The following is a 15,802-nucleotide window of genomic DNA, read 5'->3' on the forward strand; positions in this document are numbered from 1 at the left end:
AGGCACCAAACACAGATCAACCCCTGCTGACATACTTTTGGGCATACTGTGCCCAGTGTTTGTATCCAGTATACCTCATGCCACATGAACCAGCTATTCACTTCGTTCTGTTAATTTCCGATTACTTATTTGAAAACCAACCTAAGTTGAAAAGTCAATGCCACTGTTGTTTCTTTAGATTTCTTTTCCTGCTCCTTACCATCTTTTGTTTTACTTTGCAGCTATTCAAATTTTCTGTTGTCCCTTCATTTTATTTTCAAAAACTTAATTTAGATGAATTCTAAGGACAGGGAAGGGGTTAAAAACAATAAATTCTTATAATCCTCTTTTCCAGTCCCTTTCACATCCTTGGGTTTATTCCTCTGCAATGCCGCATTCGACCTCTGCTTTCATTTGGCAAAAGATGTTCGGCATCTTCACTTTGAGTCGTGCTTCTGGTGCTGACTAGGCCTTGGGCAACACACGTCATAACATCACAGGTCTACTTATTGCTAGAAGCCCCGGATGGAGCTTTGGAAAAAAAATGGACACAGGTGAGCAGCAAAGGAATAAGTATTATTATTTTTTTTACCCAACGTTTATTATGCTCTGGAGTCTCGGAAGGCAGCAGATCATGATATGGAATATTTGATTTGCATCAAATAACTGACACAAAACAATCTTCCTGGCCAAATTTAAAGTGAACTGCCAAATTAAAATGTCCGTACATTCTCTAATCACCATTATATATGTCTATAAGATACAAGGGCATTCTGAATGGGCTAATAGCCACACATATAACAATTAGCTTTTTATACAATTTACTTCAGTGTTTTAGTGTTTTCATGGTACTTACAAAAGCCATTGTGCAACAATAGGTTCTAAACTGCACTTGCCAGAGATTACTAGTTTTAACAGTTGGATGACAATTTGTCTTTGCCACAGAGACACATATTCCACGCATGAAATAGTCTAACTTTATTAGAAAAATAAAAGCAATGAATGAAAATTATCCTTGAGATTTTTCTGTTCTGCCTCTGATTTGGACTGGTCAATTCGGACTATTGTGGTGCCCAGGACTGTGGAGTCGGTAAGCCAAACAACCGACTCAGACTCCTCAATTTCCCTGACTTCCGACTCCGATGTCGACTCCACGACTCTGACCCCACAGCGCTGCCTCACTACTGAGCATGTTCATAAAGTGCAGCACAGATTCATCTCAACTAAAAACCGAGATCCTTAGATCAGGAACAGAATAGACATATATAGGATATTTCATAACATTCCCAAATTCCTATGAAAACATTTACAGCACATCCTGCACTGAACTACTGTACCCAGTTTATTATATATTTTAAAAGTCAGAGTTGGTCCATTTTATACCGACTCCAACAAAATGGACACCGACTGCACAATTCCGACTCCACAGCCCGATGCCACAGGAAATTTCAGTTAATCTGGTCGCATATTTGATTAATGTACAAGCATATTTTATGTACACTTTATCATAAATTACTACTGTCATAATTACATAAAACATCATGCATATGTCAAGCTGATTTCAGACAGTAACATTTTGGCTTTTATTCCACCATCCCAAATTATATGCACTGGAGATTTCTTGGGCTACTCTCAGATTACTTTAGGTGCCATGTGTTTTACTTGTAGCTCATTTAAATGCATTAGTATTTTCATTAATTTTATGTCAAACTAGACTTTATATTACACACTTTATTTTTCTTTCTCTGTTACATATTTAATGTATATTTTGTGACAGTTTGAAGCTGTGTGTTATATTTACACAGGAGGAAATAAAACTTCTACAAAGTTCAACGTTTCCTGGCAAAATAAATGCAGTCTGTGAGTTTTTTGGTGTTTAAGAAGCAGTGATTTTAAGGTGAAACACTTCCCACATACAGGGCATAAAAATGGCTTCTCCCCTGTGTGGGTCCTTTGATGTTCAATAAGACCCATTTTCCTTGTAAATCGTTTCCCACACTCTGAACATAAAAAGGGTTTCTCCCCTGTGTGAGTTTTTTGATGTTTAAAAAGACGTGATTTTAGCATGAAACATTTGCCACATTCTAAACATGAAAATGGCTTTTCCCCTGTGTGAGTTTTCTGATGCTCAATAAGACTCCATTTTCTGGTGAAACATTTCTCACATTCTGAACATGAAAATGGCTTCTCTCCTGTGTGAGTCCTTTGATGTTTAAGGAGAAGTGATTTCAGAGTAAAGCATTTTCCACATTCTGAACATGAAAATGGTTTCTCCCCTGTGTGAATTCGCTGATGGTCAACAAGACTTGATTTTCTGGTGAAATATTTCTTACATTCTCTACAGAAAAAGGGCTTACTTCCTGTGTGAGTTCTTTGATGATCAACAAGAATTGACTTACTGGCAAAACTAGTTCCACATTTAGAACATATATATTGTTTCTCTCCTGTGTGAGTTCTTTGATGTTTATGAAGAAGTGATTTTAACGTAAAACATTTTCCACATTCTGAACATGAAAAGGGTTTCTCCCCTGTGTGAGTTTTCTGATGTTCAACCAGACTCAATTTACTGGTGAAATATTTCTCACATTCTGAACATGAAAATGGCTTCTCCCCTATGTGGGTTCTTTGATGTTTAACAAGATTTGATTTCTGGGCAAAATTGTTTCCACAAGTCAGGCAAGAAAATGGCTTTTTCCCAGTATGAATTTTTTGATGGTTTAAAAGATCTGATCTCTGTCTAAAACATTTTCCACATTCACAGCATGAAAATGGCTTCTCGCCATCTTGTCTAACAAGATCCGATTTCTCAGAAAAATATTTTCTACATTCCAAACATGAAAATAGACCTTCATCCCTGGGAAATCCTGCATTTTGTAACTTGTCAAACAACGGTTCCCTCCGATTACTTTGATCCATAGTCAGATCTCTGCTGTGACGGCCTGAGGTCAACATTGAAGACAGGGAGTATTTTTTATAATTATCTTCTATGATACTGTTGTCATTTACTTCATAATCTGGATAAAAATGATGTTCCTCCAAGTTTATGGTGAAGTAATCTGTTGGAAGTAAAAACAAATGTTTTTCTCTGCAAAGCACAATAATTTCAATATTTTATAGCATTTCTGATATGTCCCAATAAAAAGAACATTTAACATCTTCAGATTTCAATTTTCCTAATTTTGTTGTACATACAACCATGAAGTGTAGCATTGAGTATGAAACTGGGTAAAGTTGGTTTATGAAGTACACTTACAAATTTTAAAAATGTAGCAATACTGCTCTGTGATGATTGTTGCCCTTAAAAAATATAAAATATGCTTAAGTTTTCATTTAAAGTGTTTTCTTTTAATAAAACAAACACACTTTAACAATACAATGCTATTCTGTTTAAAATTCAGTTGCCTACATATAACGTTATCATAAGCAGATAAAGCTAAACAAAATGGCAACAAAGCTAGCTAGTATAAAAGTTAGATAAACATGGCATATATGCATCTTATGTTGGGCTATGCACACTGCTCAAAAAAAATAAAGGGAACACAAACAGAATATAACTCCAAGTAAATCAAACTTCTGTGAAATCAAACTGTCCACTTAGGAAGCAACACTGTTTGACAATCAATTTCACATGTTCTTGTGCAAATGGAATAAACAGATGGAAATTATTGGCAATTATCAAGACACACTCAATAAAGGAGTGATTCTGTATGTGGGGACCACAGACCACATCTCAGTACCAATGCTTTCTGGCTGATGTTTTGGGGACTTTGGAATGTTGGTTGTGCTTTCACACTCGTGGTAGCATGAGACGGACTTTACAACTCACACAAGTGGCTCAGGTAGTGCAGGCCATCCAGGATGGCACATGAATGCGAGCTGTGGCAAGGTTTGCTGTGTCTGTCAGTGAAGTGTCCAGAGGCTAGAAGCGCTACCAGGAGACAGGCCAGAACACCAGGAGACGTGGAGGGGGCCGTAGAAGGGCAACAACCCAGCAGCAGGACCGCTACCTCAGCTTTTGTGCAAGGAGGAACAGGAGGAGCACTATCCGAGCCCTGCAAAATGACCTCCAGCAGGCCACAAATGTGCATGTGTCTGCACAAACGGTTAGAAACTGACTCCATGAGGATGGTCTGAGTGCCCGACGTCCACACATGGGGGCTGTGCTCACAGCCCAACACCATGCAGGACACTTGGCATTTGCCACAGAACACCAGGATTGGCAAATTCGCCACTGGCGCCCTGTGCTCTTCATAGATGACAGAAGGTTCACACTGAGCACATGTGATAGACGTGATAAGAGTCTGGAGACGCCATGGTGAGCGATCTGCCTGCAACATCCTTCAGCATGACCGGTTTGGCAGTGGGGCATTTCTTTGGAGGGCCACACAGCCCTCCATGTGCTCGTCAGAGGTAGCCTGACTGCCATCAGGTACCGAGATGAGATCTTCAGACCCCTTTTGAGACATTTGCTGGTGCGGTTGGCCCTGGGTTCCTCCTAATGCAGGACAATGCCACACCTCATGTGGCTGGAGTGTGTCAGCAGTTCCTGTAAGATGAAGGCATTGAAGCTATGGACTGGCCTGCCCGTTCCGAAGACCTGAATATGATTGAACACATCTGGGACATCATGTCTCGTACCATCCACCAACGGATGCTTTAGTCCAGGTCTGGGAGGAGATCCCCCAGGAGACCATCTGCCACCTCATCAGGAGCATGCCTAGGCGTTGTAGGGAAGTCATACAGGCACGTGGAGGCCACACACCCTACTGAGCATCATTTCCTTGTCTTGAGGGATTTCCACTGAAGTTGGATCAGCCTGTACCTTCATTTTCCACTTTGATTTTGAGCATCATTCCAACTCCAGACCTCCGTGGGATATTAGTCATGATTTACATTAATATTTTTTAAGTTTTATTGTTCTCAGCACATTCCACTATGTAATAAATAAAGATTTAGAACTGAGCAGTGATTTTTTTGAGCAGTGTGTACATGTTCAAGAGCTAAAAACACTAATTTCTAATTGAAACAACTTAGGCTATATTTAGACAGGCTGACTGCAGTCATAAGGGAACGTTCACATGGCAGTATTTTGGTCAGTATTTTACATCAGTATTTGTAAGTCAAAACCAGGAGTGGGTGAAAAATGCAAAAGTGGTCACGTGTTTCTATTATACCTTTTCTCCGATTGGTCTACTTCTGATTTTGGCTTACTAATACTGATGTGAAACTCTGAGCAAATACTGAAAGTGTGAACATGGCCTTAAAGATGGTTTAAACAGTCATTCTGAGCTGTCAGACTAAAGGTACCTTCACACTAAGCGACGCTGCAGCGATACAGACAACGATGCCGATCGCTGCAGCGTCGCTGTATAGTCGTTGTGTGGTCGCTGGAGAGCTGTCACACAGACGGCTCTCCAGCGACCAACGATGCCGAAGTCCCCTGGTAACCAGGGTAAACATCGGGTTACTAAGCGCAGGGCCGCGCTTAGTAACCCGATGTTTACCCTGGTTACCATTGTAAAAGTAAAAAAAAAAAAACCACATACTCACATTCCGGTGCCCGGCGTCCGCTTCCCTGCACTCCTCCTGCATCCTGTGTCAGCGCCGAACATCTCCGGCATCTCCCACAGAGCAGAGCGGTGACGTCACCACTCTGCTTTACGGCCGGCACTTACACAGGATGCAGGAGGAGTGCAGGGAAGCGGACGCCGGGCACCGGAATGTGAGTATGTGGTTTTTTTTTTTACTTTTACAATGGTAACCAGGGTAAACATCGGGTTACTAAGCGCGGCCCTGCGCTTAGTAACCCGATGTTTACCCTGGTTACCAGTAAAGACATCGCTGGATCGGTGTCACACACACCGATTCAGCGATGTCAGCGGGAGATCCAGCGACGAAATAAAGTTCTGGACTTTCAGCAACGACCAGCGATCTCACAGCGGGATCCTGATCGCTGCTGTGTGTCAAACACAACGATATCGCTATCCAGGACGCTGCAACGTCACGGATCGCTATCATTATCGTTGTAAAGTCGCTTAGTGTGAAGGTACCTTAAGTAAAGGCTCTTGTTGCATCATGGCCAAACAATTAACTACACCTTCACACCTGCTTGTTTTCCCTCTATTTCTTCACTTCTCTGGCTCTATCAAGCCAGGGCTGTCAATCAAAGAAGGGGGTTGGAGATAGATGGAAAACAAAAATGTGGGAAGCTCTAGATAGTTGTTCAACTGCGCCACGAAGCACCGAGCGTCTGTACTTGGTTTAACCCCTTCATGACCCAGCCTATTTTGACCTTAATGACCTGGCCGTTTTTTGCAATTCTGACCAGTTTCACTTTATGAGGTAATAACTCAGGAACGCTTCAATGGATCCTAGCGGTTCGGAGTCTCTTTTTTCGTGACATATTGGGCTTCATGTTAGTGGTAAATTTAGGTCGATAATTTTTGCGTTTATTTGTGAAAAAAATGGAAATTTGGCTAAAATTTTGCAATTTTCAAATTTTTATTCTGTTAAACGAGAGAGTTATGTGACACAAAATAGTTAATAAATAACATTATCCAAATGTCTACTTTACATCAGCACAATTTTGGAAACAACATTTTTTTTTTGCTAGGAAGTTAGAAGGGTTAAAATTTGACCAGTAATTTCTCATTTTTACAACGAAATTTACAAAACCATTTTTTTTAGGGACCACCTCACATTTGAAGTCAGTTTGAGGGGTCTATGTGGCTGAAAATACCCAAAAGTGACACTGTTCTGTCTCCGCCATCTAATTTGTTACCTCCAATTATCTGTTTGCATAATTTGCAGTTTCTCAGCCAGTATACAGGACTTGATATATTCATACCTTTATCTGTAGTGCTTTGGCTCCCTCTAGCGGTCAGAGATATGTTGACTGTTCTATTTTTCTGCTATGTATTTTTTATGTCTGATCCTCCTTTGCAATGCATTATGGTAGCTCAGCCCACATTTCCCTCCAGTTTTCATTCACTTCCTCTAGTTTGCCTTCCAGGGAAGACGCTTACACTTCATTCCCCTTGCGATTGCATTGCCGGTATGTCTTTATGTTTTTCTCTAGATAATTCCTGCTCTATATTAGCCTAGCCTAACCAGTTGTACTCCTAGTTCAGTTACTAGCCTTCTAAATGTAATGCATAACGTTTATCATGTGTATTATGTATTTGTTCTATACCTTGTACTGATTCCATGTATATCATTGTTCACAGTTTCACCGCATCAATATACCAATACGTTTAATAAAGCACAGACTCAACCACAGTCTCCTTATTGGACCCCGGTATAGCGGTTTAGCTGACTGGATAGCTACAATAAGCCTGCCTTATTTAGTGAGGACAGAACAGTGAAACGGCAGCCATCCAACTAGTGGGATTCAAGTCACCGGCTACTCAGAGACTAAATACAGCTACAGCAATCTCTGCACAGCCAAGCACTTTCCCAAGACACCATGTCTCACAAATCGCATAGAACAAGGTCCGTTACTTCCGTCTCCTCAAAGACAACATCCATCAGCAGCGCGGTCGCCATTGCCCGCGCAAATGCTGAAGCTGCCAAAATACGAGCGAGCTTTGCTGACCAAGAGATGCAACTTAAATTAGAAAAGGCACGCTTAGATGACAAAGAGAGAAGGTTACGATTAGAGAGAGACGAGCAAGAGAGAAGGTCACGATTAGAGAGAGACGAGCAAGAGAGAAGGTCACGCTTAGAGAGAGCCGACCAAGAGAGAAGGACACAGTTAGAAAAGGCACGTGTGGATGCCGCCTTAGAAAGCCTAGCAGCAAAAAGGGAAGCTGCCGCAGCCCTCGCTGAAGCGGAATCGCTAGAAGCCGCGCAAAGTCCCAAGCTGCATAGCCAAAGCAGTACGTCGAGTCTGGAGTTTCCACTACAAGACTCAACACAACGCACATCTCAGTATGTTAATGAACTTCCCGATCCAAACTATAACCCTGAACCAGCACCAAAACGAGAATACGACGTCTCCAGCGAAGTGAGCGAGAGTCATCACGAGGCTCAGCTCCAGGACAGAAACAAACTCGAAAACGTGACACAAAACAACTCTGCTAATGACTACCTTGCCCCTCACCAGGTAACCAATGTGGATCACCCTGCTGACACACCGTACGTCAGACCGAAGCAATACGACACCGGCTGGCGCCACCCTGAGGACACTAACAGGTATGAACGCACCTCACATCACTATCAGGGCGACCCATCACCAGCTTACTCTGCTGACAACCGGTTCACGACAGAATTTGCCAGGTTCTTCACACGACGTGAACTGGTTGCCAAGGGGCTCATGAAATTCACTGACCAAGCTGAAGGATACAGAGCTTGGAAAGCTTCCTTCCAAAATGTCATTAGAGACTTGGGGCTACAACACAGGGAAGAGATAGACCTGTTAGTCAAATACCTGGGAGAAGAGTCAGTCAAACACGCAGTAAGAATCAGAGACATTAATATAAATCGCCCGGAGACTGGCCTCAGAGAGATCTGGAAGAGGCTGGATGAGTGTTACGGTTCGGCAGAGGTAATAGAAAGAGCCTTGTTCAAAAGAATCGATGACTTTCCTAAAATTTCTAGCAAAGGTCTCCAGAAACTTAGAGAGCTAAGCGACCTACTAAAGGAAGTCCAAGTTGCCAAATACGAGGACGACCTACAGGGACTTGCATTTCTCGACACAGCCAGAGGTGTTAACCCTATAGTCCAGAAGTTGCCCTACAATCTACAGGAGAGGTGGCTCACACATGGTTCCACGTACAAATACAAACACAGTGTTCCATTTCCCCCCTTCTCCGTTTTTGTAGACTTTATACACCAACAAGCGAGAATTAGAAACGATCCCAGCTTTGACTTTGCAATGCCATATGCCACACCGTCACCACCTGCAAATCCACGCAGAACATCTGTGGCAGTACACAAGACTTATGTTTCTTCTCCAGGTTCTAATTACAGGTCTGCTGGCTGCTCCCAATCAGAGACAAAGGTGCAGGACCCTGACAAGCAGTGCCCACTTCATCAGAAGCCTCATCCTCTCCTGAAATGCAGAGCCTTCAGAGGAAAATCTATGCCAGACCGCAGAAGCTTCCTGAAAGAGAACGGTATCTGCTACAAGTGCTGCTCGTCCACAACTCATCTCGCCAAGGACTGCAAGGTCAGTGTAAAATGCACAGAATGTGGCACCACAGACCATAACACTGCTCTACACCCAGGCCCAGCTCCATGGAGTGCACAAAACACGCCAGCTGACAGTGAGCATGGCGGGGAGGAAAGGAACACTGATACAGCTACGCCAGAGATCACTTCACAATGTACCGAGGTCTGCAAAGGGACAATAGACAGTAGGTCCTGTTCAAAAATATGCCTTGTCAGAGTATACCCAAAAGGCCATAGAGACCAGGCTGTGAGACTGTATGCTATCTTGGATGATCAAAGTAATCGATCCTTGGCTAGATCAACATTCTTTGACCTATTCAACATCAAAGGGCCAAGCACTCCCTACTCATTAAAGACGTGTGCAGGTACTGTGACAACAGCAGGCAGGAAAGCTACAGACTACCAAATCGAGTCATTAGACGGACAATTCTGCCTACCACTACCTACCATCATCGAATGTAACCAGATCCCAGACAACAGATCTGAAATCCCTACGCCAGATGTAGCAATCCATCACGCTCACTTAAAGCGAATAGCACACCTTATACCGGAACTCGACCATCAGGCCCAGATAATTCTGCTGTTGGGGAGAGATATCCTGCAGGTTCATAAAGTGAGACGTCATATCAATGGACTCCACAATGCTCCCTATGCCCAAAAGCTAGACCTAGGATGGGTCATAATTGGCAACGTATGCTTGGGACGCATGCACGCCCCATCTTCTGTGACAAGCATGCTGACAAATACATTGGTGAAAGGACGACCATCTCTGTTTCAACCTTGTATCAATGAGTTCCATGTCAGGGAACTGCCACACAGCATCCAACTGCCCAACCATTTAATAGACTTTACTCACGACAGCAGTATAGTGTCGGGAAGCTATGAGGATCAGTTAGGGTGCACAGTCTTCCAGAGAACTAAGCAGGACAACCAAATGGCAATGTCGGTAGAGGACAAGTTGTTCTTGGAGGTAATGGACAAGGGACTCGTTAAAGATGAGACCAACAGCTGGGTCGCACCTCTTCCCTTCAAAACCCACAGACCACGTCTACAGAACAACAGAAATCAGGCATTACAACGTTTCTCCTCTCTCAAACGTAATCTGCAAAAGAAACCAGAGATGAAAGATCACTTTTTCTCCTTCATGTCAAAGATTTTTGAAAACGGTCACGCAGAACTAGCTCCCACTCTCAAAGACTCTGAAGAATGCTGGTTCCTACCAATGTTCGGAGTATACCACCCTAAGAAACCAGGCCAGATTAGAGTCGTGTTCGATTCCAGTGCCAAATTTAATGATGTCTCCCTAAATGACGTTCTACTAACAGGACCAGACCTCAATAACAAACTGCTGGGAGTACTTATGCGCTTCCGTAAGGATTCCATTGCCTTCATCGCTGACATCCAGCAAATGTTCCATTGTTTCCTTGTGAGAGAGAGAGACAGGAACTTCCTAAGATTCTTCTGGTACAGAGACAATGATCCTACTAAAGAAGTCACAGAGTATCGCATGAGAGTGCACATCTTTGGCAACAGTCCTTCCCCTGCAGTCGCCATTTATGGACTCAAAAGGTCGGCTCAGGAAGGAGAAGCAGAATACGGAGCAGATGTCAGACAATTCATCGAAAAGGACTTTTATGTTGACGACTGTCTGAAAGCCATGCCTTCAAATGAGACTGCCATCAGTCTTCTCAGGAGAGCCCAGGACATGCTTGCCTGCTCGAACCTTAGGCTTCATAAAATAGCCTCAAACAGCCAAGAACTCATGGAAGCGTTCCCTTCTCAGGACCTATGCAATGGTCTCAGAGACCTGGACCTGGGGTCAGACCCCGCACCAATGCAACGCAGCCTTGGGCTTCTCTGGAATCTACAGTCAGACACTTTCACCTTTCAGGTCAACCAGGAAGAAAGGCCTTTCACACGTAGAGGCGTCCTGTCTACCATCAACAGTCTGTACGATCCCTTGGGTTTCGCAGCTCCTGTTACTATACAAGGCAAGGCCCTACTAAGAGACTTAACTAGGGAAACATCTGACTGGGATGCACCTCTGCCACCTGATAAGAGGATCCAGTGGGAAGAGTGGAAGAACTCGTTAGCGGCACTCTCCAACCTGAATGTGCCAAGACCATACGCCCCTGTGCCATCTACTGAAATACAAAGCCAAAGACTGTACGTATTTGCAGATGCTTCTGTCAAAGCGATTGCCGCTGTTGCCTACCTGAGAACTGTAGACTCCAAAGGTCAGTGCCACATTGGTTTCATTATGGGAAAGGCCAAACTCGCACCACAACCAGAGCACACTATACCCAGGTTAGAGCTTTGTGCCGCAGTCCTAGCCATTGAGTTAGCAGAGTTCATCACATCCGAAATGGATATCGACCTGACACAGGCCAAGTTCTACTCGGACAGCAAAGTAGTCCTGGGATATATCCACAACGAAACCAGGCGATTCTACGTTTATGTCAATAACAGAGTGCTACGTATCAGGAGATCAGTTCATCCGAAGCAGTGGCATTACATACCCTTGGTTCCAGTTCCTAACTACCCTGAGGAGCCCTTGTTATTGACTCCAGCTACTCCACTTACCCAGAAAACAGGACTGTCCAGTGCCCCTCCAGGAGGATTCGACGCTAAGGACCTCTACAAGCGCCAATGGAGACAGGTACAAAGTCTTGCAAATACTTTCTGGGACAGGTGGCGCAAACAATATTTGTCTACCCTGCAGCCACGTACGAAGTGGCAATCTACTAAACCTAATCTGAACGTAGGTGACCTTGTTCTTGTGAAAGACTGTCAAATTCACCGGAACCAGTGGCCACTTGGTCTAGTTACCGCAACATTCCCGAGCAAGGACGGCAACGTCCGCAAAGTTGAACTAAGGATGACCAAAGGGAATGAACCTAAGACATTTTCCAGACCGGTATCTGAACTGGTCCTATTGTTGCCTTCGGAAGAAAGGAGTAGTGACATCCGTTGATGTCAGACGGGGAGTGTTCTGTCTCCGCCATCTAATTTGTTACCTCCAATTATCTGTTTGCATAATTTGCAGTTTCTCAGCCAGTATACAGGACTTGATATATTCATACCTTTATCTGTAGTGCTTTGGCTCCCTCTAGCGGTCAGAGATATGTTGACTGTTCTATTTTTCTGCTATGTATTTTTTATGTCTGATCCTCCTTTGCAATGCATTATGGTAGCTCAGCCCACATTTCCCTCCAGTTTTCATTCACTTCCTCTAGTTTGCCTTCCAGGGAAGACGCTTACACTTCATTCCCCTTGCGATTGCATTGCCGGTATGTCTTTATGTTTTTCTCTAGATAATTCCTGCTCTATATTAGCCTAGCCTAACCAGTTGTACTCCTAGTTCAGTTACTAGCCTTCTAAATGTAATGCATAACGTTTATCATGTGTATTATGTATTTGTTCTATACCTTGTACTGATTCCATGTATATCATTGTTCACAGTTTCACCGCATCAATATACCAATACGTTTAATAAAGCACAGACTCAACCACAGTCTCCTTATTGGACCCCGGTATAGCGGTTTAGCTGACTGGATAGCTACAATAAGCCTCCCTTATTTAGTGAGGACAGAACAGACACCATTCTAAAAACTGCACCCCTCAAGGTGCTTAAAACCACATTTTAGGCCATGTTCACACGCTGCGGTTTTTACCGCGGAACCGCCGCGATTTTGATGCTGCGGGTCCGCAGCAGTTTCCATAGCGTTTACATTAACATGTAAACCCTATGGAAACCGCAAACCGCAGTGCACATGCTGCGGGAAAAACCGCGCAGAAACGCAGCGGTTTACAACCCGCAGCATGTCACTTCTTTGTGCAGAATCGCTGCGATTCTGCACCCATAGGAATGCATTGAACCGCTTACTTCCCGCATGGGGCTGTGCCCACGTTGCGGGAAGTAAGCGGATAATGTGCGGGTGGTACCCGGGGTGGAGGAGAGGAGACTCTCCTCCAGGCCCTGGGAACCATAAAATAGTGTAAAAAAAAGAATTAAAATAAAAAATGAAGCTATACTCACCTCTCAGCGCTGCCCGCGGCCATCCGGTCTTCGGTTTGCTGTGCCGAACAGGACCTGTGGTGACGTCGCGGTCACATGACCGTGATGACGCCGCGGTCACATGACCGTGACGTCACGAAGGTCCTTGTCGGCACAGCCGCTTGCAGCGCCGGGGAGATCGCGACGTCAGAGGGTGAGTATAGCCAATTTTTATTATTTTTTACATTACTATTGATGCTGCATATGCAGCATCAATAGTACAGCAGTAATCCCGCAGCAGAAACCGCGGAACAAACCGCGATAAATCTGCAGGGATAACCACAGCGGTTTTGCCCTGCAGATTTTCAATTCCGCTGCGGGATTAACCCGCAGAGGAACCCGCAGCGTGTGAACATGGCCTAAGAAGTTTATTAACCCTTCAGGTGCTTCACAGCAGCAGTAGCAACATGGAAGGAAAAAATGAACATTTAACTTTTTAGTCACAAAAAATGATCTTTTAGCAACACTTTTTTATTTTCCCAAGGGTAAAAGGAGAAACTGGACCCCAAAAGTTATTGTACAATTTGTCCTGAGTACGCCGATACCCCATATGTGGGGGGGAACCACTGTTTGGGTGCACGACAGGGCTCGGAAGGGAAGGAGCGCCATTTGACTTTTTCAATGAAAAATTGGCTCCAATCTTTAGCGGACACCATGTCGCGTTTGGAGAGCCCCTGTGTGCCTAAACATTGGAGCTCCCCACAAGTGACCCCATTTTGGAAACTAGACCCACAAGGAACTTATCTAGATGCATAGTGAGCACTTTGAACCGCCAGGTGCTTCACAAATTGATCCGTAAAAATGAAAAAGTACTTTTTTTCACAAAAAATTTCTTTTAGCCTCAATTTTTTCATTTTCACATGGGTAACAAGATAAAATGGATCCTAAAATGTGTTGAGCAATTTCTCCTAAGTACACCGATACCTCATATGTGGTCACAAACCACTGTTTGTGCACACGGCAAGGCTCGGAAGGGAAGTAGCTCCATTTGACTTTTGAATAAAAAATTAGCTCCAATCGTTAGCGGACACCATGTCGCGTTTGGAGAGCCCCTGTGCGCCTAAACAATGGCGATCCCCCACAAGTGACCCCATTTTAGAAACTAGACCTCCCAAGGAACTTATCTAGATGCATAGTGAGCACTTTGAACCTCCAGGTGCTTCACAAATTGATGCGTAAAAATGAAAAAGCATTTTTTTTTTCACAAAAAATTTATTTTAGCCTCAATTTGTTCATTTCCACATGGGCAACAGGATAAAATGGATCCTAAAATGTATTGGGCAATTTCTCCTGAGTACACTGATACCTCACATGTGGGAGTAAACCACTGCTTAGGCACACGGCAGGGCTCGGAAGGGAAGGAGCGCCATTTGACTTTTTGAATGAAAAATTAGCTCCAATCGTTAGCGGACACCATGTCGCGTTTGGAGAGCCCCTGTGTTCCTAAACATTGGAGCTCCCCCACAAGTGATCCCATTTTTGAAACTAGACCTCCCACGGAACTTATCTAGATGTGCGGTGACCACTTTAAACCCCCAAGTGCTTCACAGAAGTTTATAACGCAGAGACGTGAAAATAAAAAAAAAATTTTCTTTCCTCATAAATTATTTTTTAGCAATTTTTTTATTTTTACAAGGGTAACAGGAGAAATTGGACCCGAAAAGTTATTGTCCAGTTTGTCCTGAATACGCTGATACCACATATGTGGGGGGAACCACTGTTTGGGCACACGTCGGGGCTCGGAAGGGAAGTAGTGATGTTTTGGAATGCAGACTTTGATGGAATAGTCTGCGGGCATCATGTTACGTTTGTAGAGCCCCTGATGTGCATAAACAGATAAACAGTAGAAACCCCCCACAAGTGACTCCATTTTGGAAACTAGACCCCCCAAGGAACTTATCTAGATGTGTGGTGAGCACTTTGAACCCCCAAGTGCTTCACAGAAGTTTATAACGCAGAGCCGTGAATATAAAAAATCATTTTTCTTTCCTCAAAAATTCTGTTTTAGCAAGCAATTTTTCATTTTCGCAAGGGTAACAGGAGAAATTGGACCCCAAAAGTTGTTGCCCAGTTTGTCCTGAGTATGCTGGTACCCCATATGTGGGGGTAAACCACTGTTTGGGCACACGTCGGGGCTCGGAAGGGAGGGAGCACCATTTGACTTTTTGAACGCAAGATTGGCTAGAATCAATGGTGGCGCCATGTTGTGTTTGGAGACCCCTGATGTGCCTAAACAGTGGAAACCCCTCAATTCTGACCCCAACACACCCCTAACCCTAATCCCATCTTTAGCCATAACCCTAATCACAACCCTAACCCCAACACACCCCTAACCACAACCCTAACCCCAACCCACCCCTAACCCTAATCCCAACCCTAACCCTAAACCTAATCCCAACTCTAAACCTAATCCCAACCCTAACCACAACCCTAACCCCAACACACCCCTAACCATAACCATAACCCTAACCACAAGCCTAATCTTAACCCTATTTCCAACCCTAGCCCTAATTCCAACCCTAACTCTAATTCCAACCCTAACTCTAAGGCTATGTGCCCACGTTGCGGATTCGTGTGAGATTTTTCCGCACCATT

The 15,802-nt window shown here is 43.9% G+C and overlaps 1 protein-coding gene across 5 annotated transcripts in view; it reads right to left on the bottom strand.

Annotated features, from left to right (window-relative positions):
• Window positions 1-212: 212 nt before the first annotated feature.
• LOC143767157 (uncharacterized) overlaps window positions 213-15,802 on the bottom strand; it is a 143,779-nt gene continuing 128,189 nt past the window's right edge. For 3 of the 5 annotated variants that reach the window (XM_077255212.1, XM_077255214.1, XM_077255213.1), the window contains one exon: window positions 213-3,035. In XM_077255212.1, the coding sequence (XP_077111327.1) occupies window positions 1,777-3,035 (1,259 nt within the window). In that variant the 3' untranslated portion in view covers window positions 213-1,776. The remainder of the gene's footprint in view (window positions 3,036-15,802) is intronic. The other 2 variants (XM_077255210.1, XM_077255209.1) reach the window with 1 other exon arrangement.

Source organism: Ranitomeya variabilis, chromosome 4 (genome assembly GCF_051348905.1).
Source record: "Ranitomeya variabilis isolate aRanVar5 chromosome 4, aRanVar5.hap1, whole genome shotgun sequence".
Taxonomy (NCBI): domain Eukaryota; kingdom Metazoa; phylum Chordata; class Amphibia; order Anura; family Dendrobatidae; genus Ranitomeya; species Ranitomeya variabilis.